The 24945-nt window shown below is 34.8% G+C and overlaps 1 protein-coding gene across 4 annotated transcripts in view; it reads left to right on the forward strand.

Moving 5' to 3' along the window:
* Positions 1 to 24945, forward strand: part of METTL15 (methyltransferase 15, mitochondrial 12S rRNA N4-cytidine) — a 181648-nt gene that overhangs the window by 142690 nt on the left and 14013 nt on the right. For all 4 annotated transcript variants that reach the window (XM_074274203.1, XM_074274201.1, XM_074274204.1 and 1 more), the window contains exons 4-5: positions 4490 to 4681; positions 10086 to 10264. In XM_074274203.1, coding sequence (XP_074130304.1) covers positions 4490 to 4681; positions 10086 to 10264 — 371 coding nt within the window. The remainder of the gene's footprint in view (positions 1 to 4489; positions 4682 to 10085; positions 10265 to 24945) is intronic.

The raw sequence follows: 24945 nt of genomic DNA on the forward strand, positions 1-24945 counted from the left end.
GACAAAACGTCAAAGTAAAGGGTACCAATAAGAAATGGAGTAGATTTTCCCTACCATAAAAAGGAAATCCCCATGTCTGATATTACTCTGAACAATCTTCCCCTAACAAGGCTTCTAAAAATTGTGTGATCATTGTTATCCCCAACACCATCATTGTCATCATCATCATGAACAACCATAAACACAATTATTGAGAGCCAATAGAAGGGTGACATTTTGTTATTTTGGCCCACAATTGTAATTTCCTCCTCATTTGAAGATTTTCATTTTTCATAAGATAATAAATGCTAACCTGAATAAGGTGATGCATACAACTGGATAAGTTAATCAGTTTTAATGGAGAAAAATGTCTAATTCCAATAACCAATCCTTTTTAAAGGTCTAAAAATTATGGTATCATCTTACTTTTAAAAATATGAAAAAAAGAGAATGGGTGGGGTAGAGAAAGCATTTTTTTGAGTTTTGGGAATGAATGAGCCTAGAAGTTTCAGTATGGTCAAGAAACTTTGTCTATTGTTTAATAGACAATTTGTTTGTTTTCATTTGAATTTCTCTAATCAATAGTGATTTAGAGGGTTTTTTTTTTTAATATGACTACAGATGGCTTTAATTTCTTCATCTGAAAATTGTCCAATCATATCCTTTGACCATTTAAAAGTTGGGGAGTGACTTGTATTCTTATAAATTTGACTCAGTTCTCCTGTGAACAAATCTAACCATTCTGGAGAGCAATTTGGAACTATGCTCAAAAAGTTATCAAATTGTGCATACCCTTTGATCCAGCAGTGTTGCTACTGGGCTTATATTCCAAAGAGGTTTTAAAGAAGAGAAAGGGAGCTATATGTGCAAGAATGTTTGTGGCGGCCCTCTTTGTGGTGGCCAGAAACTGGAAACTGAGTGGATGCCCATCAATTGGAGAATGGCTGAATAAACTGTAGTATATGAATGTTATGGAATGTTATTGTTCTGTAAGAAAAGATCAGGAGGATGATTTCAGAAAGGCCTGGAGAGACTTACATGAACTGATGCTGAGTGAAGTGAGCAGAACCAGGAGACCATTGTACATGGCAACAAGATTAAACGATGATCAATTCTGATGGGCATGGCTCTCTTCAACAATGAGATGATTCAAACCAGTTCCAATTGTTTAGTGATGACAAAAGTGATTTACATCCAGAGAGAGTACTATGGGAAATGAGTGTGGACCACAACATAGCATTTTCTTTTTTTTTCTGTTATTTCCTTTTCAGTTTTTTTCTTTCTTTCTAGATTCAATTTTTTTTGTGTGTGTAGCAAGATAACTGTATAAATATGTATACATATATTGGATTTAACATATACTTAACATATTTAACATGTATTGGACTACCTGCCATTTAGTGGAGAGAGTGGGGGGAAGGAGTGAAAAATTCGGAACAGAAGGTTTTGCAAGGGTCAGTGTTGAAAAGTTACCCATGCTTATTTTTTGTAAATAAAAAGCTATGATAAAAAAAAAATTTAAAAAAATAAAAATAAAAATTTGACTCAGTTTTTTATGTATTCTAGAAATTAGGCTTTTGTCAGAAACATGGATTGTAAAAATTATTTCCTAACTTTCTGCTTACTTTTCTAATCTTGGATACATTTGTTTTGTTTGTTCAAAACCTTTTAAATTTAATATAATCAAGCTTTTTTACATTTCATAATGTTCTTTATTTCTTGTTGTTCATAAATTCCTCCTTTTTCCAAAGAACTAAAAGGAAACTATCCCTTGCTTTCCTAATTTGCTTATAGTATTTCCTTTATGTCTAAATCATGAACCCATTCAATATTATTTTGGTATAGGGTATGATATTAGAAAGTATTTTCTAAAATGTACCCTAATATAGTAACAACTAGAAAGAAATAATATGTTTTTTTGATTAGTAAATGACAAAAGAAATTGTGGTATAGGAATGGTGTGAAATACTATTGTCTTTAAGAAGCAACAAACATGAAGAATTCAGAGAAACATAGAAAGAATTGCATAAAATAAACTGATAGAGAGTGAAATGCAGAACCAAGAAAAAAACTGACCTAACTACTGCAGTAATGTGACTAAAAACACCACCAGAAAAATACCAAGCTTTAATTAATTATAGCAACTACTTGTTCTGGAGAATAGACACAAAATAGAACTCTTTCTTCTAAGTTCAGAAATAAGGAATTAAAGTGTATAGGATTTTATATACGAAGCCAAATGTAGTCAATGTGTAGGTTGGTGTTAACTATTTTTTGTTACAAAGGAGGACTGGGGCCTGATAGAAGGGCGTTGTAAGAGGGCAGGGAGTAGGAATTGAAAAATTACTGTTGTGTGAAAATAAAAAGCATCAGTAAAACAGAAAATGTCTTAAACACCCAAGGGTAATATATCATAGTGAATGGGTAGACTGGATGTTCATTGTGAACATAGAGTGTGGGAGGAGCCTTGCATGATGCTTGGTCAAGCCTGACTTCAGTAGTAAAATGAAAATACTTCATTTCATCTTTATTTTTTCCTGTCTCTGAAATGTTCTTTTCCTTCATGCCATTCCAAAAACATTGTGATTTCTGAAGGTTTTATTGATTGTTAAATTGTCTTCATTTAATTCCTTTAGTTTAACCTATTTTCTTACATTTAACAAAGGTAAATATGAAGAGTTGGTAGATTTGTGAACTAAATTAATCTCTCTAATACATAACTTAAATATTAATTGTAAAATGATTTCATGTATAATTTTTATTTTTTATTAAAGCTTTTTATTTTTTCAAAATGTATGCACGGACAATTCTTTAACATTAGCCCTTGCAAAACCTTGTATTCCAATTTTCCCTCCCTTCCCCCATGCCCTCCCCTAGATGGCAAGTAGTTTAATATATGCTAAACATGGTAGAAATATATCTTAAATCCAATATAGGCACCATGTACAATTTTTAAAAGACTTCCTGGATGATAGGGTAATTTTTCAGTACTTGTGTTGTATCTTTTTCCTTTCCAAGTCATTTTTACAATTCATGTAATAGCCACCATCCCTACTCAGAGTTGATTTTCTGTTTCATAGCATTACAGCTAATCTAATAAACCAGGAGTGGAAGGGAAGGAGAGGATTTAGGAAGTCCCAGAAGCCAGCTCATCTCATTCATATTGTGCACTCCTTACCTCTACCACCACTGCCTTCTACAAGCTCCATCTTATGTTTGTTGTTAACTTCACTCTTAATCATTTATTTATGCAGTCCTCTTTTGTACTCCTTCTTTGGGACATGACCTGTTTTCTGCTTTTATTGACTATAATTTGCCTCTTTCTAATATTGTTCTGATGATATTATGCTTTCCTCACATAAAAACGATGTCATCAGTAATACCTATGCTTTGAAATAGTTTTCTAGTAGTGAGAATGGATTTGTGCCAATTCATCTATATATTATCTTGAATGTTGTTTTGTGTATTTGGTGTATTAAGCTTTTGTCATATTTATGAACTCACTGTGTGAGTGAATAAGTGATTGAGTGAGTGAGTAACCTTAAAGTACAAATCATTTGCTCTAATGCATACTCTAAGGCCCAAATCTCACATTGATCTTTGGTAAAACTATATCTAAAGTATAAATGTACATTAAATGTACAATTAAAACAAATGTTAAAACATTCAATTGAAATGTATATTAAAATAAATTTTATTTCCTTGTTTATTTAAGTTAAAAATAGATTGACATTGACATGTAACTTAGTTCACAGATAAAGTTCTACAAGTGGGAATGTACAGAACATTTATTTTAGCTATTTAGAGGACAAGAAAAATAGAAAGAAAAAAGCTACAAATAATAAGCATAACAGCTTTTTTTGGCTTCTGAGTAATGATTTATTAGAACTAGTGGAGTTATTTTTGATGATATTATAGTCTTTATTGTTTTATCATGGTAAAAATAGAAAAGTCAAAATGACCTTTTTTGTATTAAATTTGTCTTAACATAGTATACAAATCCTTTCAAACATAAATGTAACTTCCCTTTCCTTTTTATTGGTGTTTTGTCATGTTTTCAAGGGAGTATTCCACCTTCTTAATCTTTAAAATATGGCTAGTATGGGGAGATATTAAAAATGTATTAACTTGTTTCTTTCTTGACTAATCAAGGATTACATAGTTTTATTCACAATTAACAAGGGAACACTCAAAAATTGATATATTCATGCATAAAGTTTAAGATGGCAAAGAGATTAAGATTTTTTTGCAGATTGGACATTTTTCTATTACTCTGTTTAGATTTTGTTCTACTTGTTATAGTTGATCATTTAGTAAGGCATGTTGATATTTGCTGGATAATATTACCTAATAAGTATTGATCCATCTGTACAGCTGGATTAGTGTACCTCAAAGGCCCTTAGGTTCTATGATACTTATTTGGATGAGTTTCTATCCATTGATGGTGCCAAGAAAGGAAATGCATTAATATTAACAAAATTATTTCTCTCTGTGTATGGTTTGTTTCCAGAAAACAGATTCGAGCTTTGCTAGGCCAGTTTAGCCAAGCTGAGGCCATGTTAATTAAAGCTGGAGTACAGCCCGGGACTGTTGATGGAGTTCTTCTGGATCTTGGGTGTTCCTCCATGCAACTTGATACTCCTGAAAGAGGTTTTTCCCTTCGAAAGGACGGCCCCTTGGACATGAGGATGGATGGTGGCAGGTGAGTATTGATAAAACATTTCTTCTCACAACAAGAAATCAATTTCTCAACAACACTCTGAATTTAATTTCCTTTTTTGACTGTAGAATTCCCATCATTCACCCATACCTAAACCTACACATATATAATAAATCAACTTTAGGTTTTGTTGGTTTGGGGTTTTTTTGGGGGGATATTTGCCATTGTAGATTTTTGTATTTCTATGTATTCTGGTCTTGTATTTTAAGTAATCATTTTCTAAAATAAATAATCTTAAATTTTTAAATCAAAGAAAGTTACTTCTCACTACTGTCACAAACTCAGGAAGGGATTGATTTTCCTAACTTTATCATTGTAGCTATATTAGCCAAAATGAAATTTCAGATGCATAAAAATCTCTAGTTTCACATTTCCAATAGTAGTTTTCTGTGATGAAATTGAACTTGTTGAGCTCAATTAAATATTAGTCTTACTTTGTTTCCAATGTAACTCTTAGGGAATGGCTCTACTACTTGGAGATTTGTAGAATAAAAAAGAGAACCAGTTTGAGAAGAGGGCAAGCACTAAGACCTGGGGAGAAGAGGAAAGGCTTTCCATAGGAAGTAGCACAAAAGGAAAGCCTGGAGGAAGAACCTCGAGAAAGGCCAGGAAGGTGGTCACAGAGCCAGAGAAGAACAAGGAAACCATGGGACTAGGAAGCAAAGAGTGATTGTAGATATCTGGAAACATGGCGGGAGCAGCAGCCTTTCATCCCAATCCAGGAGTTCACACTGTGTCCTAGAGGAAGGGGAGTCAATTAGCACTGATTAATTGCCCACTCCATGTCTGGCATTTCATGAAGATCTTTACAAACATTACCTGGTTTGGCCCTCACAACAGCCTCGTTTTATAGTTTAGAAAATCAGAAGTGAAGCCACTTGTCCATGACAGTGTTGGAAGCCAGGTCTTCCCGACTCAGCCTAGCTCTTTGCCCCCAAACCATATGTGGTCTTCCAGGCATTCCGTTGTGTTAGATTCTCTGGGGCCCCATGGACCTCCATGGAGTTTTCTTCTCCAGTGGATTTAGTCAAAGGGGGCTGAAGTGACTTGCTCAGGCTCAGCCAGCTGTGCTATGCCCTCCAGGTAATGGAAAGACCTAAGGCCTCTTGAGCAGGAGGGAGCATCTTGGGTTGGGGCTTTAGCTCTTCTGCTTTCTTTTACATTGAGGCTCCTCCCAGGACTTTCTCCAAAGTCACCTAGGCCCTAAGTCCCAAATCAGAGATCCTCAGTCACAGATTGGATGTGTACCCTAAGGAACTCCTCTTGTAAACTACAGTGAAGTAGTCTCCCCACTGGAGAGTGGGGGCCCCAAGGGACTAATGCAGAAACAGGAGAACAATTTGTACACTAAGGCCAGTGCTGCACAAACAAAGCTGGGGGAGGTCTGATTGATGCAATGATTGTGGTCTAAGCAAGAGGTCCTGAGGGTCTGCCGCGGTGAGGAGCAATGAGGAGGGTAGTGGGCAAGAGCAAGACTGGACAAGTTCCTGTAAGGAAGCTGAGGGAGGGGCAGCGGCAGGGTTTTGAGGCTGGAAGACAAAAAGGAACTTGACTTTAGGAGTATGAGAAAAGAAAGTGTGATTTAGTAAGATCAGTTCTGCTTTGGAAATATTAAAATTGAAATATTTGAGACATCTAGATGAATGTGCCTAGGAGCCAATTAGTGATAGGGGCCTGCAGCTCAGGAGAGAGACTAGGGCCAAATATGGAGATTTGGAAGTCAGCGAATAATGAATGATAGCTTATGAGATCATTGAGAGAGTGTAAAGGGAGGAAAAAAGACATCCCAGAGCAGACATGTCCAGGAAGCAGCACACTGGAAGATAGTTCCCAAAGGAGACTGAGAAGTAACTAACAGTTAAGAGGAAGAGAATGTCATGTCATGAAAGCCAAACTTTTACTTCTGAATGTTATAGATAATTTTCTCCCAAGTAATTAAATGGGACATTTTGTTATTATTCATGAATGTGCATAAACATTCTCATGAAAAGTGTTTACCAGGTTTTTAAGAAGTAACATTCAGGGACTCCAAGATTGTGGATATAGGTGCCTAGGAGGAAGTTGGTTCCCTCAGCACAAATAGAGAGGGGTGCATTGGTGAAAAAAAAATAGTAAGTGCTAATTTGAATGTGTTGAAATTTAGGTGTCTTTGAAACATCCATTTAGGAATATCCAAAAGGAACTTAGTGATATAGGACTGGAAATATGACAAATTGTCAGGGAATATAAGGAGGAAGAACAATACCCTGAGTGATTAAGGGAAAATCACCAATATCTTCTCATGTTTGAAAATTGAGGTTGTTGGGCAGCAATCACAAAGTGATGCCCAGCAAATTTCTTCTTTTCAGTTGTTGTGCAAGAAGAAACTTCAGGCCTTCCACAATAAACCAAATTTAAATCCTGGTTATCTTTAGGGACCACCAACTTCAAATGAAAAAGTAATGTGTAAACAAAGGAATATGGTGGCTCATGATGCGCATTTCTGTGATTCTTTGAAGCAGGCAAGGTGAAGAGCATGTATAAATAAGATTTCAACACATTAGAAGGGACAGTTCTAAGAAGGAAAAAAAAAATCACACAGATAAGATTTTGGCTTATCTGTAAATAGTCCTACTTTAACCTACGTAGTAAACAATAGGCAAACTCCTAGAAAAGCTCTCTGGGGAGGTTCCCTCCATTCTCTCAAATCTCATCCATTTCTCACTCCTTGTAACATGGCTTCTGACTCTACAACTCAACTGAAATTACCTTTTACAAGATTCTCTGTTATGTCTTAATAGCTAAATCCAATGCTCTATTTGAGCCCTTCATTCTTGAACTCTCTAAAACATTCTACAGCGTTGACAACAAACCACGACTTTTGGATAAACTCTCCTACCTGAGTATTTATGATGTTGTTCTCTATAAGGCCACGGAGACAGATCTTCTACATATCTAGTCATTGCTTCTACTCAGCATCCTTCGCTGGACCATTGTTCATGTCTTGTACCCTAGGGATGGACTCTGTCTAGAAACCCCTTCTTTTCTCATTCTTGATGAGGTCATCAGCTTTCATGGGAATCAGTTATAATCTGTGACCAAATGACTATCAGATCTCCACATCCAGTCATCATCTCCCTCCCAGCTTCACCAGGGGCCTCCTGGGTATTTCCATTTGAATGTCCCATTGGAATTTCAAATTCATTGTGGCCAAAATAGATACCATTACTCTTCCCACTAAACCTTTCCGTCCTATTTTTGTCACTCTCCTTCTGGTGATCCAGGTTTTTAACCTAGAAGTAACCTCAACTCTTCAACTGCTATGTCAAGTTGATTAACAACTCATATTCATTCTGACCCACCACATTTCTTGCTATTCACACATTCATGAAACAAGTTTAGATATCATTACCTCTATCCTAGAGTGTTCTAGTAGCCTCCTTCCAACCTTTCCCCTCTCAATTCCATTTCCCCTACCCCCCCACCGCAATTGTCTGCCCTTGTCATTTCACTGTGAACTAAGCTTTAGCAGCATTTACAGTGATTTTTACAGAAGACAGAATCCTTTTTGGCATTGAAAATCTTTCGCAATCCAGCTGTTATCTTTCCAAGATGCTTTCACATTACTCCCCATCATGCCTACTGTGTTCCAAACTGGCTTTCCTTCTTTTCCATACATGGCATTTCATTCCACCCTTTGTGCCATTATCTCGACTGCCTCCCATATCTGCAATGCTCTCCCTCATTAACTCTGTCTCTTGAAACCCCAGGTTCAAGTCAGATAGACAGACCTCTGGACTTAAATATAAGAAGACCTGGATTTGACTCCTGCTTCATGTGGCTATAGATGAATGACCCTGAGAAAGCACATAACCATTTTAAGCCTCAGTTACCTTGTCTGTAAAGTGGGGATAGTTACAGCAACTCTCTCTTCACTTACTGTGAAGTGCCAATGAGAAAATGTATAGGAAGGGCTCTGCTAGTTTCCAAGTAATATATGTTGGCTTTTCTCTCCCCTAATACCTTCATTATCAAAGCTAGCTCTGTAATTTACTTTGTAAATATTTTATATTTTCTTATCTGTGTATATGTTGTTTCCCTCTCAGGAGAAAGTAAGTTCTTTGAGGAAGGAATTATTTAATTTTTCTTTGTATATTCCCAGTACCTATGAAAGTGTCGGGTACATAGTAAGCATGTGATAAATGTCAAATTAACTAATACATCACAGTAAAAAACCAAGTCAGGTTTCAGTCGCCCTCAGGGTTTCATGGCCCATTTATATAGCATGTTAATTAAGATATTCTGAAATACTGATGCTCTTTTCCCTTCAACTATCCTAATTTCTCCTTAATTTTAGCTAAAAAAATGGTATTTCTCTTTTTTTCTGCAATTTAAAGGCCCATGCATACTGAGAACTACTGGTTGGTTGCATCTTGATTTTGTTAGTTGAATCAATTCCTTTATTTTTTGACTATTTTCTCTATTTTATATGTGCATATGTGTATATATGTATATATATATATATATGTAGTATGTGTATATATATATATATATTATATGTGTACATGGATATATATACAACAACATATATATATATATACATATATATATATATATACATATATATATATATATATATATATATAAACAACATGTTTATATATGTATATAGGGGTGTGTATATCCATCCGTCCATCCATATATGTTGTTTCCTTCAATAAAATGGAAGTCCCTTGAGGGGAGGGGATATAGTTTTTGTCTTTGTTTCCAGTGACGAGTGTATTATTATCCAGAATATACATAATGGGTACTCAATAAATACTTGATGATAGAGTTAGTGTTTCAGTTTTGTTTAACTATTTTTAGTTCTTAATATTCCTTGTCAGAAAATCATTGTCATTGTGACTTCTCAAGATATTCTCCCGCCCGAAACTGACCAATTGCATCTTTTTTTTTAGGCCCTTTCAGAATTTGTATTCAGCCCCACTTATAAAGCAGCAAATGCATTTTCTCATTCTCAATATTGTCATGTTATTTATCTCTAGATTCTAGGTCCTCTACCTACCTAACTGAAAACATTATTCAGAATGACTGACAATATAGATCTGCTATAGAATTAGAAAGATATTAAATATTTCCCATTGTTTTGGGCTAAAGCAGCCCTTTTAACAATTTTCTAAAAGTATTAAGATTGGTTTAATTGTTTTTATATACTTGTTAATATTATAAATAGAACCATTTGATATGATGATAAGAGGTATTAAAGGGAACATTCCTCCTATTTTTACAAAATCCTATTTTCTTATTTTAAAACCTCTAAAGTCCTCTGTGTCTCATAACCCTAAAGCTTCACCTCTCGTCAATGAAGGCTGACGTCAATAAACTAATTGGCTCTTCTTGTGCGTAGGTACCCTGACATGCCCACCGCCGCTGATGTTGTGAACGCCTTAGATCAACAGGCACTTGCGTTGATCCTGAGAACATACGGGGAGGAGAAGAGTGCCAAGAAAATCGCCTCAGCAATCGTTCAGGCACGCAGGATCTACCCTATCACCAGAACCCAGCAGCTTGCCAGCATTGTTGCAGGTATCCTCATTAATTCCAAACAGTGTCTGAGAGGGGAGGAAAAAAAATATATTAATCCCCCAAACTCCCAGAGGGATCTATTTGTTCCTAAAATCATGCAGGATCTAATTCTGCTTCTCCCTCTCTGATGTCAGCTTTATTTTTGTTTGGTAAGCTCCCAATTTTTTTTTTTTTCTATCACCGTAGTTTTCTGATTAGTTTAATAATAGATTTTACATGAAGTGATTTATCATTGGTACCTACCAAGGTGTGGAACGTGGAATGACAAGAGCAGAGGCAATTCTTGATCCATTCCTGGAGTTGATAAGCATCCAGTATCAGATATGACATAGTCTTCCTTAGTTTTCAGATTTCTGCATTTTAATATTTTTGGGAAAGTAACATTGCATTGCCCAGCTCCTAAAATAAAACCTGGTGACTCACACCTCTATTCTAAACGACCAGCTAACAAAGGGTATGTGATGTATAGGTTATTTCACTTTGTGAATGCTAACTAAATCAGCCTAAGGGCTTTATTGAAACATTTCATCTCTTCTGCTGTTCCCCATCATAAACCTCCTTTACCAGAATCTAGCTAGGAGGCGCTTTATTATAGTCTTCCTTTTTGAAGCCAAAGTTGTTTCCCAGCTGTGTCCCATGATGAAAGTTTTCCAAGCCAAAAAATACCTCTGCTGTAGTTATTTAATGCCAGTGCAGAGTGAAGATTTTTGGTAGGAACTCTGAAAAACATCACTTACTGTTGCCATTTGCCAGAGTCAGAAAACTAGCCAACCAAATTGTATTATAGTTTCTTTTCATCATTTCTTCTTAAGTTTCCCAAAGAACTAAAGAATTTGAGAAGGTATATTTGGGCTGTTTATAAATGGAACTGGAGATTGGCTGCCTCTACCTTAGAATTACTCATCATTTAGGGAGCTAAACTTAATTTTAATTTCAACCAGATCATTAAAATGTAGAGATATTTTAGCAGTTTTTGGACATAATTTAATAAGATCATATTGCACACAATTGGGATGATTGTGGCTTACCCACAAAAAATGATAAACTACACCTTTAATTTTTTAAGCTCTATACCTCATGAAGCTTCTTCTTGCTTAACATGAAGATTATTTTTAGATAAGTAAGTCTTGTGGGCTATGTGGGTATCAGCTATTCCATGATATCTTTCCTAAGAAGTGTTTACTTAAAGGTGTCTGCATTGTCAGCCTCAGTTTTGAGTATTTTTCTCTCTTCCTACTCTGTTCCCACTGACCCTATCCTACTCAGGTCCTTTCTATCCTTCTTCAACAAACCATATATTGTTCTCTCTTCCATTCTCAGAAACAAACATAACCAAGAGTCAAATATTGGCCCCATAAGAAAAACACAGTATTTCATAGGTAGAAAATAATTCTTGGACCCTGAGGAGACCATATCTTTATTTCATCTTTGTGTCTATCAGGACCTGGCACGCTGTTTTGAATATCAGTGATTAATCAATTCTTTTTAGTTGATTTTAAATGATAAAAATGTAAAATGTTAGAAGTGTAAGGGACCTTAGAATTTATGTACTTCATTTCCTTGATTTTATAGATAAAGAAACAGACTCAGAGATTGATTTTTCTCAAGGTCAGATATTTAATTAGTGACAGAATAAGAACTAGGCTTGAAAGCAGAAGCTCAAGAAATTCTAATCTTAGCTGCTAACTTATTCTTGAAAAATAATTTGACCTTTCCACTGTACATACGTGCATGTACACATACATACATGTATGTTTATGTGTGTAAACACAATGGAAAAGTTTCATCCACAAGAATACATGATGCATGTTTATTAAGGTCCTATTTTTGTGACATGGGAACAACTAGACTTTCAAGGACTGTGCCATTCTAGTGTCCTACTCTGAAGGACTTTTGTGACATGAGAATGAGCTTGGACTTTTTAGAGATTGTGCCAAGGAATCATTTTCTTGTAGATTTTAGTAAGCTAGAAAAGCTTCCCAAAGGGCATATTCCTAGGGATGGACTATATGAATTCCACTGGAAATCCAGCTTATCTGTGTTTTGAGAGCCTCATCACTAGATTGACTGAAAAGTAATTCATTTTTCAGCTACAGAAAGTTTCAAAGGACACCTGCCAAGTTATATGGGTAAGATCCTTGTGGGCAAAACTGTCCATCTGTGGTAGAACCAGAGATGCTCAAAGTATAGCAATCATGTGAAGGTGCAGAAAAGTGAATCCTTAGACATTTTAAAAATAATTTCCATACAAACCCAGCTAGAATCCTACTTTCAGAAATAATAAACACAGCTGATATTTCTTTAGTACATTACAAAGTACTTTATATTCACAGTTTCATTGGACCTTCCAGACACCCTTAAGAAAATACAGATAAACATAAGAAGGCTTTATTTATTCTGTAGCATCAACCCCTACTTTTGTGGCTTTATGATTTGTAGATGAGAGATTGTGCTGCATGAAAAAACCTAAAGAACCTACACTTGCAAGATCCTACTATTTTTCACAAAAGTGGTAGCCTTTGATATGCTCAGCATATGGGGTAACAGCATTCAAATACACATCCTTCCTTATGAGCCAGATATTGTGCTAAGGATGAAAGGTACCTAGGAAGAAGTGAAACCAGCCATCCCCTCTGGGGAAACACAGGGGTATTGTGGGAGGGAGCAAGAGTATTTGCAGCTGAAGGAACCAAGATAAGATTCAGAGGTAGCAGCTGGGTTAAATCGTGAATAAAACCAGGGATGTTAAGAGGTAGAGATGAGGAAAAAGTATCCTGACTAGGCTGTCCCTAAAATAAAAATAATATCTGCTCCAACTTCCTCCATAGAGTTATTTTAAAGACCTTTGCCACTTATAAAATATTATTACATTAAAATTAATGAAGACAAATGGGATCCACTATAGTATAGTAGAAGGGAAACTGGATAGGATTTGGGAGACCTGAGTTCAAATACCTGTGTAACAGTATAAATCACTTAACCTCTTGACTTTCCTTTTCATTTCCAGACTTTGGAATCCCTGCTTTCCTTGAGAACCCAGCTCAACTTCCCTTCTGAAAAAAAAAAAAAAAACTTTCCTGATGCCCCCAGGTGTTAGCACCTTTCCTCCCTAAACTACCCCATCTTTACTTAGCACAAATTTCACATTTACTTGTCTTGTCATTTGTCCCTAGTTATAAGCTTCTTGAGTACAATGACATTCTTTTAAAATTTATTTTTCTTTAAAACTTCAGAGCCTAGCAGAGTTCTTGGCACATAATGGCCAGATAATAAATCCATGTTGAATGAATAAAGGATTGAATTAACATATGTTTCCTATCTCTCCTATTGCGTAACAAGCACAATTAAGATTTATAGAATTTAAAGAATTAAATATTCTCTAATTTTAACTTTTTTTAAAAAGTGATCTTTTAATTTTTGTGTGTACAATTGGGAGAATTCCTCATTGCTTATATGACTTTATGTCAAAGTATGATGGACCTTCAATTTCATTGTTTGTGTGAACTCCTTCCACATTTCTATCACTACAGCTTCTGAAGTTGGTGATACAGATAGTAAATATCAAAAGCAGAATTTGAACCCAGTTATTTCTGACTTCATGATCAGTACTCTCTCCACCTTAATCTGTTGTCTCTCAGTGTGAGTTTACCTTTGAGGATGCCCCTTGTAAAAAAGAAGTTGCCTAATAGCAGCATTGTTAACGGAATAAAGCACAGAAGCAGAAATCTAGGATAGACAGTGTGATGGTCAATTGAATTGTAATCATTTCTTGAATATGATTTTTGAATTATAGATTTAGATCTTCTCCAAAATTTCTGCTTCAGTGCCTCATAGTCAGCCAGTTCTCATAGACTGGATAGTACCTATTTTAGTAGGTTCTACCCTGCTAGAAAACTTATTAATATGATCCTACTTATAGATAGACCGTGTTTGCTACTCAAGATCAAGTATCGAGGGATTCTTCACAAGGTGGTTGATAGAAATTTTGTCCAATACTGTAGAAAACAGGTAAAATACAGAATGGCCCCCAGTTCTGCTTTTGCAAAATGCTGGGTTATTCTGAATGTGATCTTTATTTAGTGATGAACAAACAGTTAAATCAGAAAACACAAAGAACTGGCAGTTAAATGAAAGTATTGATCACAGTATTTTCTTAAAAAGCTATCAAAGAATTTGCCTTTACATGTCCCCAAAAGCAGCAGGAAGTATCAGGATATTATGAGTAAAATCACTTCACAAAACAGTGAAAAGCTAGTGATGGGAAATGAGCCTGCCAAGAGTTTGGTGTGAGACCAAGCTAAATCAGATCATCATGAAAGCAGTTGTAGATTAAACTGGAAAGACAACAAATAGATGTGAAATGAAGCAGATTTGCCAGTATTTCTATAACAGTCTGTTCTCATCTATGATTATAGTAGAAGAACAATGTTTGGTTGTCATCTCTATGTTCTGGGATACATGGAAAAAATCTCTGAAGACAACAGGATTTTTAAGGAATTCTGCTATTAATGTTATGTGAGTTCTTATATTAGGGGCTAATTTTTAAGATATTTCAACAAACCTAATTTTACAGTAATAGTCTTCCTGCTGTGAGTTATGGAACCATTGGTCTCTTTAAAGAAGTTGTTGATTTACAAAAAAAGGAAATGGATAAAAAGTAAACATATGATTCATCATTTTTAGAAGACCCATAACCCCACAATTTACGAATAATCTAAATTTCAAGTGACAAAAGACAATAGAAAGATACATAATAGATATAAGTAGGATGAAGCATCTTACCAGCTATCCTTTGCCATAAGAGAGTGTACCATAAGAGAGATCATCAAAGACTGGAAAATCTTGAAAATGGCCTTTTTTTTAATGCAGTGTGACTTTAAAAGTGGGGTAGTGAATACGGTGATGGACTTGGAATCAGGAAGCCTGAATTGAAGTTCTGCTCTTTATTCTTATTGGATGGGTGACCCTGAGCAAATTGAAGAATCTTTTTCAGTCTCAGTATCGTTAGCTGAAATATGATGGTCATAAGAAGACTCCCTAAGTTGTTATGAGGATCAGGTAAAAAAGTGTATATAGAATACTTTGCAAAACTTAAAGCTAGGATAAGTACTAGCTATTACTCTACCAGGGGACAGTCCACATGCTCTACAGAGCCACAGAATTTTGAAAGGACCAGATGAAGCTCCCCTGTATATTAGCTAGATCCTCTTTAAAGGATTTCTAAGAAGACATAAATAAGAATTTTCCTGGTTGAGAAGGTATGGGTAGATTGGGTTCAGCACCTTGGAAAAGAGCCATTACAGTGTTATTAGATTTTGCTTAGCTCTGAGTCCTATCAATCTTGACATTTAGTCTTTGAATGAAATCAGAAGACAAAAGCAAATTGTAGCAAAATGAAAGGATGGCTCACAAGCTTTCTTTTTGGTGAGAAAAATAATAGAATTAAGGGAGTCAGTCTTAATATGCATCCAATAGCAACAAGAAACACAGGATTATGATTTAGTTATTCACCTCATGTGTTATAGTGCTTATGGTAAGCATTTGCCAAAAAAAAAAAAAAAAAAATTATCAGGAAGATAAATGCAACTTAAGCTCCACTATCTATTGAAAAGAATTAGGAGGCAAAGAAGTGCTACAAAAGATTCCATAAGACCCTTTATCTAAAGAGCATATTAGGATGCAGCCAAAGCAGTCCTAAGGGGAAAAAGTAGAGTTCTAAACACTTTACTCAGCAAAATAAGATAGAAACAATCAATGAACTGGTCACAAAACTAAAATAAACTAGAAAAACAAAAAATTTAAAGCTTCAATTGAATATCAAAATAGAAATTCTAATAACTCAAGATGAACAAAATTATGAGTACAAATAAAATCTGTTAAACTGATTAAAAAGGGGGGGCTTATTTTAAAAAAATTAAAAATCATCTAGTTTGATTAAAGGAAGAGAGAATGAAAAAAAAAAATAAAATGCCAATATAAAAAATTAAAGAGAGAATCACACCAAATGAAAATGAAAAAATATCATTGGGTCACAGATTTAGAACTGGCCATCTAGTTTGACCGCCCCCTCCAAAAAAAAGATGAAGAAATTGAGAATGACCTACATACTAACTGGCAGAGCTCAAATGTTTTCTGACACAATTCAGGGATCTTTGAATTCTACCATGCTGCCTCCAAAATTATTAGAGACCATCTTTCCCAATTATATGTTAACAAGTGTGAACATTTAAATGAAATGAATTATTATTTATAAAATATAAAGTTCCCAGAGAAATAGAATAAGAAAAAGAGAATTTAAAGAACCCGATTACCAAAAAAATTGAATCAGTTATTCATGAAATTCAAAAGGAAACAACCATTAGATAGATGACTTTATAAGTCAATGAAAAAATAATTCTAATATTACATAAACTCTTTGAAACACTATGAAAAAAAGAAAAGATACTACCAAATAACTATGATGAGTCAGAAATGAATTTTGAGTGATGAAACAGAAAAAAATTACAAAGCAATATTCCTAATGAATATCAATATAAAAATTGATTAAAAGATCAGTGTAATAATGTCAACATCAGCATATCAAAAATGTTTGCACACTGTGAACAGGTATAGCCTATAGGGATGCAAAATTGATTCAGTATTAGTAAAACCTATAGACATATTAATAAGGATTAAAATCTGTTGGAACAAATATCCGTTTTTTAGTATAGTAAACAGTATTGCTGTAACACCATGAATCTAAAATTATATATAATGGAGATAAACTAAAGGTCTTTCCAAAAAGATCCAAAATTGATCAAGATCAATGCCAACATTAAGGCAGTAATATTTATTATCACAACTATTATTTGGCACAGTTCCAGAAATTCTAGCTATGACGGTTTTGAAGCTAATATAACAATATACATAGAAAACTAGCCAACTAAAATTTTAATTGAAATGATAACTTCAACAAAGTTGAAGAATGTAAAATAGCCCCACATAAATTATCAGCCTTTCTTCATATTTCCAACAAAATCCAACAGGAAAAGATAGAAAACTCTTATTTAGAAAAATTTTAGAATAAATAAAATATTTGCAAGTCTATTTAGCAAGAACAATAGGAATAATATATCAACTTTTTATGGAAAGAGAAGTGGATCTTTGGCTGATATAAAAATGCAAATTCTACCTAAATTATTTTATTCATTCAATATCATACTGATTAAACTACCAGAGAATTTCCTTAGATAGCTTGAAAAAAATAACAAAATTCATCTCAAGAAAAAATTATATTGTTGTTGCTATTTGTCCCTTATTCTTGAAGAAGACCATGAAATCATGGAGCTGATACCATGATATGCAAATAAATTTTATTTAAGTGAGGGAGAGCTATGCAAAGTCACCTGTGTCACTTTCCTTTCCAGAAATATAAATATAGATATAGATAGGAAGGCCGGAGATGGCCTTGGATGTAGTGGGAGACCTGTGCCCTTTTAAGCTAAGGTCTTTAGCAGGTGTCAATTTGACTGAGGGAGGCCACATTCATTTAGTGATTAAAGCTAGGAAGAAATTGAGGAAAAGAATGGCTTCTTTTGCCCAGTCCCAAAAAAAATCTAAATAAATCTGGGAAGAGAAGACTCTCAGGATTTCTGGCAAAAACAGAAATGACCACTATTTTCATTCACCCTGAATCAACCAGGACCCAGGCAACAACCACCTGGGACTTGGCCTGGGACACATTTTTGGCCAATCTAAGAGAATCAGAAATGCTATGTCTATATCCAAAACAGTCTTTTTTCGGAGCAAAAACAAAAAAAACCAAAAAAACCTGAAAACCCAAAGTATATCCAACAATTAGGTAATAGCTTAACAAGTTATGGTTATGAATATCATGGAACATTAGTGCACCATAAAAACTGGCGAGAGAGTTTCAGAAAAACATTGAAAGATTTGATTAAACCGATGCAGAGTAAAATGTATGGGACCAGGAAAACAATTTATGTAGAAAGAGCATTATAAAATAAAGCAAATTTGAAATACTTAAAAACTGATAAATACCTTGACACCTTCCGAAGGCCAGTAATGAATCAGACTACACATAACCTAACTCAAGAAGAATGAAACATATTTTTGAACATGGCAAGTATGTGGACTTGTTTTACTTTGCTCTGCTTACTTGTTGCAAGGATTGTGTTTTTCTTTTGTTTTTCTGGTGTCCCCACACCAGAGGGGAAGGGAAGCAGGAAAGAAGCCAAACAATATTGCCAAAAAAAGAGTCATTAAAATCATTTTTAAAGTTCACAGAAAGGAAATCCAGAAGGAAACACACAAATGACACGGCTTTGAAAATTATATGTTGCTTTTATGATTACTTTTTAATAAAAGCAAGCTGTGTGTAATGGAGAATCAATTTAATCCTCTTTTCTGCTATATTTTGTAAAGGGAAATATCTCTTTTTTATGTTTGCAAAATTCAGAATTTTTAAAAAGAATAATCTACGTGTGCATCTTAGATGAAGAGAGGAGGAAGGAAAATTTTACTAAGGCTTGACTACTTGAGACCACATCTTAAGTATCATATAGTAGACTAAAAAGGAAATTCACTATGTTTATCATTTGCTAACTAAATTTTTAATCATGGTAGAGCCAAATTGGCACTGCTAGGCTCTCTTCCACCAAGATGTCTCCTATGTATGCTTTATAGATATACAAGTTTCCTTGAAAAGTATAATGTTGATATTTAACATGTATTGGTCAACCTGCCATCTGGGCAGGGGGGAAGGAGGGGAAAAATTAGAACAAAAAGTTTGGCAATTGTCAATGTTGTAAAATTACCCATGCATATATCTGGGAAATAAAATATTAAAATTAAAAAAAAAAGAAAAGTATAATGTTGATAACTTTCTTCAGTATTCCTTCTGATTCTTAACATCAAATAAGGTAGAAGGTCAAGGTCACCCTCTCCCTTTGTCAAGACCAAATCAGGTCTCTTTTTCACATGATAAGTATTGGGAGATATGTATTACATCCCCCATAAATCTTCTCAATTCAAGTCTTTTTCAATCATCATTAATTCTTTTTTAATTATTCTTCCTGATTTCATGTCTTCATTGTACTGGTCATTTTCCCAAGAACATAATCCAGCTTGAAGTGTGTTGCCCAGAATTAGGCACAGTATTCCAAAAATTGTTTGACTCCATCAGAATATATTGGAATCAGAAGCTTCCTCATTCTCGACAATATATTTCTATTAATGCAGTCTGCAGTTCTTTCGGTTTCCACTTCATAGTTTTGACTCATACTGTCTTCACAGCCCACTAACACTCCCATGTCTTTGGCACTGAAGACTATTTTCTAACTATATCTCACCCATCTTGTACTCGTGCAGTTCATTTATTACCAGATAAAGTTTGTAGTCTCTTCCAATCTATGATGCTATGATTAGAGTTGACTGAAATTACATGGTAGTAAAGTTTATATGAAGTGTGAAGAATTTGTTAAATGCCGGTTGATGCTGTTGCGTTGCAATTTATGGTGTGGTTATCACCTGAAAAAAAATTAAGTAAGGTTTATTGTAGCTGGTGTGCTGAATACATAGTCGAAACATAATGTTTGTTGAAGAATAAAACAATGGAAGATTTATATGTTCCCAGAGTGAAATTTAATTCACATAAAAACAATAACGTTGAACGTAGTTACTGACAATCAGGTATAGTCTTTTTAGTGTGTATCAGCTATATATTTTATGGGGTGCAAAAGAAAAATATTCTCTTCCCCCCATGCCATCCATCTCTTTTCCAAGTATTCTTTCTTCTGGCTTCAACTTGGAAAGAAGGATATTTAGACTTATTTATTTATTTAGAGAAGGCAATTGGTAGAATGGTGGCTAGAGTCAGGCCCTTCAGTCAGGAAAGATTGAGTTCAAATCCAACTTTAGATACTTACTAGCTATGTGACCCTGAGAAAAGCGCACTCTCGGTCTCCTCATCTATCAGATCGGAATAATAATAGCACAGGATTGTTATGAGAATCAAATGAGATAATATTTGTAAAAGCTTTCAGCCGATTACCTGGCACATAGTAGGTGTACTATAAATGCTCATTCCCTTCTCTCCCTGGTGCTACAGGGATGTTGGCTGGAGGAAATGGGGGGAACTTAGTTATAAGAAATAGGAAAATAAAAATCAGACTGTTCATAAAACTTTAACTATCATTATTACAAAGTAGTGATTTTCCTCAAATTTTAAAAACTGCATAAAACTGCTATCCTGGGACCCTAATTGATAGAGATTCATCATTTCTATCCTGGACCCAAACCTATCACACTATCTGACTGTTTTCATGCTGTACTATATATACTCTTTTCTCTCCACCTGTCTGCATTTTTAACCTGCCTCTGAGAATAGTGATAAACTGGAAGGGATATGTTTATCTCAATCAGGACCCTAACTCCAGTCACCGTTTCTGCAACAACACGACTCTCTATCTACCACTCCCTTAATTGTGCTATTTTCCCATATTAGAATGCAAGATCTTTGAGGACAAGTACTGTCTCACTTTTTATATTTGGCTCTAAAACACTTAGCACAGTGACAAGCATGTAATATACTTGATAAAGGCTTTTTTATTCATCTTATTTAACATGATCTTAAGATATATATCATTTTAATAAATCTAAACTATTGTGCCATTGTTTATATTCTTTTTAATATAGCTTTTTATTTTCATGATATATGCATGGGTAATTTTTTCAGCATTGACAATTGCCAAATCTTTTGTTCTAATTTTTCCCCTCCTTTCCCCCCTCCCCCAGATGGCAGGTAGACCAATTCATGTTAAGTATGTTAAATTATTTATATTCTTTAAATATACTCTTACATTCTTTTCAGAAATTCTGTAATCTCAAAAAGTAAAGTCCACAAATTTTTTTTATACTAATGTTGCCACGATTAAGAAATAAACCTGTCAGGACATTTAATTCTGTGTAAAGTTCAATGGCCATACCTATAGCAAAATTTGGATGGGTGACCAATGAGTCAGAGTTGTAATTGTTGCTGCTTATGATAATGCATTTATTCTTCTGTCATCTCAAGTCTCTTGAGTTCAATCCATTGTATACTGTGCATTTTTTATGTGTGCATCATGCCAAGTAAATTATCAAGTGACATTTCATAAAGAGACCTATTTCTTCCTTTTAATAAGTCTTTTAGGAGACATTCTGAACAAAATGTCCAAAACTGAATACAAAGAAATATAAAAACAATTAAATGTCTACTTTCATTTTAAATCTGGTTTAAATTTCTAAGGATGAAGTTGGGCAGAATAAGTTTGATCCACTATGTGGGTTGTCTAATTCCAACCCTAATGGTAGGCGGTATTTTAAAATCCAGTCCTAGATTGTGAAGACAACTCAGGTTAATTATGTGGACCCAGAAGCATCATATTTATTATTATTTTTTTATTTACAAAGAATATGCATGGGTAATTTTTCCAACATTGACTCTTGCAACTTTTTGTTCTAAATTTTCCCCTCTTTCCCCTCATCCCCTCCCTTAGCTGGCAGGTAGGTAGTCCAATGCATGTTAAATATGTTGAAATAATGTTAGTTCCAAAATATGTGTACATATTTATACAGTTATTTTGATGCACAAGAAAAATCAGATCAAGAAGGAAAGAAAAGAAAAACTGAGAAAGAAAACAAAATGCAAGCAAATAACAACATAAAGCGTGAGAATGCTATGTTGTGGTCCACACGCAGTTCCCACAGTCCTCTCTCTCTCAGTGTAGTTGACTCTCTTCATCAGTGAACAATTGGAACTGGTTTGAATCCCTCTTACTGTTGAAGAGAGCCACATCCATCAGAATTGATCATCGTATCATCTTCTTGTTGCCATGTATATTGATCTTCTGGTTCTGCTCGTTTCACTCAGCATCAGTCATGGAAGTCTCTCCAGGCCTCTCTGAAATCCTCCTGCTGGTCGTTTCTTACAGAACAATAATATTCCATAACATTCATATACCATAATTTACCCAACCATTCTCCAATTGATGGGCATCCATTCATTTTCCAGTTTCTAGCCACTACAAAAAGGGCTGCCACAAACATTTCTGCACATGTAGGTCTCTTTCCCTCCTTTCAGTATCATATTTATTTTTAAATCTAATAAAGTTATTAAATATCTACACTGCATCATTGTACTTAACTGCCAAATTCAAGAACCCTTTCTCAGTCCCCTCCTTCACTTTAACATTTAACATTTATCCACTAAATTTTCAATGGTCTCTCAGCATTGCTCCATGGCTCTTCAATCTCGGATTGTCAGATCTTTTCCCTTGCCACATCCATTAACTGGGTGATCTCCAAGGCTTTCTCCTTTGCTCTCTAATATATTTTTTCTCTAAATTGGAGATCTCATCAGCTCTTATGGATATGGTTAACTTCTTAATGGAGATGATTCCCAGATTTATATATCTATCCCACCCAGGTATTCTCCTGAGCTCCAGTCCCACATTACCAGTTACCTTTTGAACATTATTGGACATTTGCCCCACAGGCATCTCACCTCAATATGTCAAAAACAAAACACATCTTCCCCTCTGAAATCTTTTCTTCAATGAATTTCTCTTTTGCCATCAGGGACCATGATCTCACAGTGACTTAGATTTGAAGCCTCATCATTGTCATCCTTTACTTCCTTGTTCTTATCCCTTATAAATTGCCAGATCATGCTCTTTCTACTTTGAAAAATATCTACTACATATGTTTTCTTATCTCCATTCACACATCCCCAACCCCAGCTCAAGATATTATCACCTACCTGGCTTTTATAATATTCTAATTATTATTCTTGCCTTAATTCAACAGCCCTACTCACGATCATCCTCCACACAACTGTCACAGTTCCTTTCCTAGTTCAGGTTTGACTTTATTACCAACCTACTTGATAAACTCCTGAGGCTGTCTGTTTTTTCTAAAATTTGATGTGACCAACTTCCTTTGCTTGGCCCCTTCTTACCTTTCCAGGATTCTTCCACTTTATTCCCTGCCATCTACTCAATGATTTGCCCATATTTACCTACTTAGTATTTCCCATCTTCATGCCTTATGACTCAATTTGATTGCCACTTTCTGAAAAAGGTCTTTCTTTAGTCCTTTCTGCCCCAGACTTCTAGGATTTTCCCCTCTGAGATTACTTGTCATCATTTGTCTTTAGAGGGGGAATTCTTTGAGGTAAGGGACTGGTTTTGCCTTTTTTTTTTTCTTTTAAAATCATCCGAATTTAAACAGAATGCCTGGCAACCTGTAAGATCTTAATAAGAACTTAGTAATTACTTGGTGTTTGATTGATTACAATCTTAAAATGTAATACTTACCCACTAAGTCACTGTGTATGTCCATTGTGTAGTTATTTATGAACATGTGTCCCTGAGTAGAATATATAAAATCTTTGAAGAAAGAGACTTTAAAGAAAACTTACTTTCAGCAGCTATTTAATAAATGCTCGTTGTCCTGTGATGGACAACAAATACGCAAGTAAATATTTCTCAAAGGAGTATGAGTCAAGCCCAGAACAAAGTAGACTTTGTAGTCCAGGAATAACCCCTAAATCAGCTCACATAGTGCTGCTATGCACCATAATCAAGGCTCTATGACTTCCTCTGAATGTGGGATGAATTTGAACCTGGCTCCAGGGAATGGAGAATGTTATCCTTTCTTTTGTGCATTTCTACTGGTGAAAATAAAAATCATGTATTCCTAGTATAAATTACTCATGATTTTCACCGTGATATAGTTTTACAGACTTATTTGCCATTCTGTTTCCTTTTCCTTTTTTTTAAATAAATAATTTCTTGCTATTACTTTGATCAATGATACAGAAGCCTTCAAGAGGTAGCTAACATGGCAGAGATCAAACAGCCAGTTTGAGAATGAGGACTACCCACAACTGCGTTTTAACAGAACTCTAATTTGCTTTTGCAACTTAGACGCTTCCCATCCTTTCTGTTATAGAGATGATGATGTAATAGAGATGACATACTTCTCCCACAGATCCATTGAGAAGACCTATCTCATACTATTTCCAGAATAAGTGCAGAATAAATGTTTGTTGAATGAATAAGTGAATAAAATAGGTGGTCTGGGTACTTATGGGCAAATCCCCAAGGCAGTGGTTTCAAAGTTTTTGCTCAGACTTTAGCTATTACATTTTTTATATGGAAACACTTTAAAGACAAACATCTGCTTTCATTTTAGAAAGTTTAAAATGTTTATTTCATCCCAAAGGAATGTCAAGAGGAGAAAACTCCAATGTTAATGGGGTCACATAGATCAAAGATAGTATTGGGGGGAGGGAGAATGGATGAAAGAGCAGTTTTGATGTCTGAAGTGCTATGGTTACTGTAAGAATCAAGAATAATGTCCCTGAATTGTTGTATATGGTTCTTTTTGTTTTAGAGATGAAGATGAAAAATTATGGGGTATCTGGAAAAGAAACCCCTTAGGAATTATGGATACATTTTTTAAAATTAAAGAATAGAGGTCATTTCTCCATATGTTTTGCTTTTCTTTTATGTAGTTTTCAAGTATGAACATCTACCCTTTCATATTTCTCAGACTCTTCATCTTGATACAAAGAATCTTAGAGATTTTATTTCTAGAAGACATTTCTTATCATTTAGACTCTACGTTATAAACTCCTT

This window comes from Sminthopsis crassicaudata, chromosome 6, assembly GCF_048593235.1.
Source record: "Sminthopsis crassicaudata isolate SCR6 chromosome 6, ASM4859323v1, whole genome shotgun sequence".
In the NCBI taxonomy this organism is placed as follows: domain Eukaryota; kingdom Metazoa; phylum Chordata; class Mammalia; order Dasyuromorphia; family Dasyuridae; genus Sminthopsis; species Sminthopsis crassicaudata.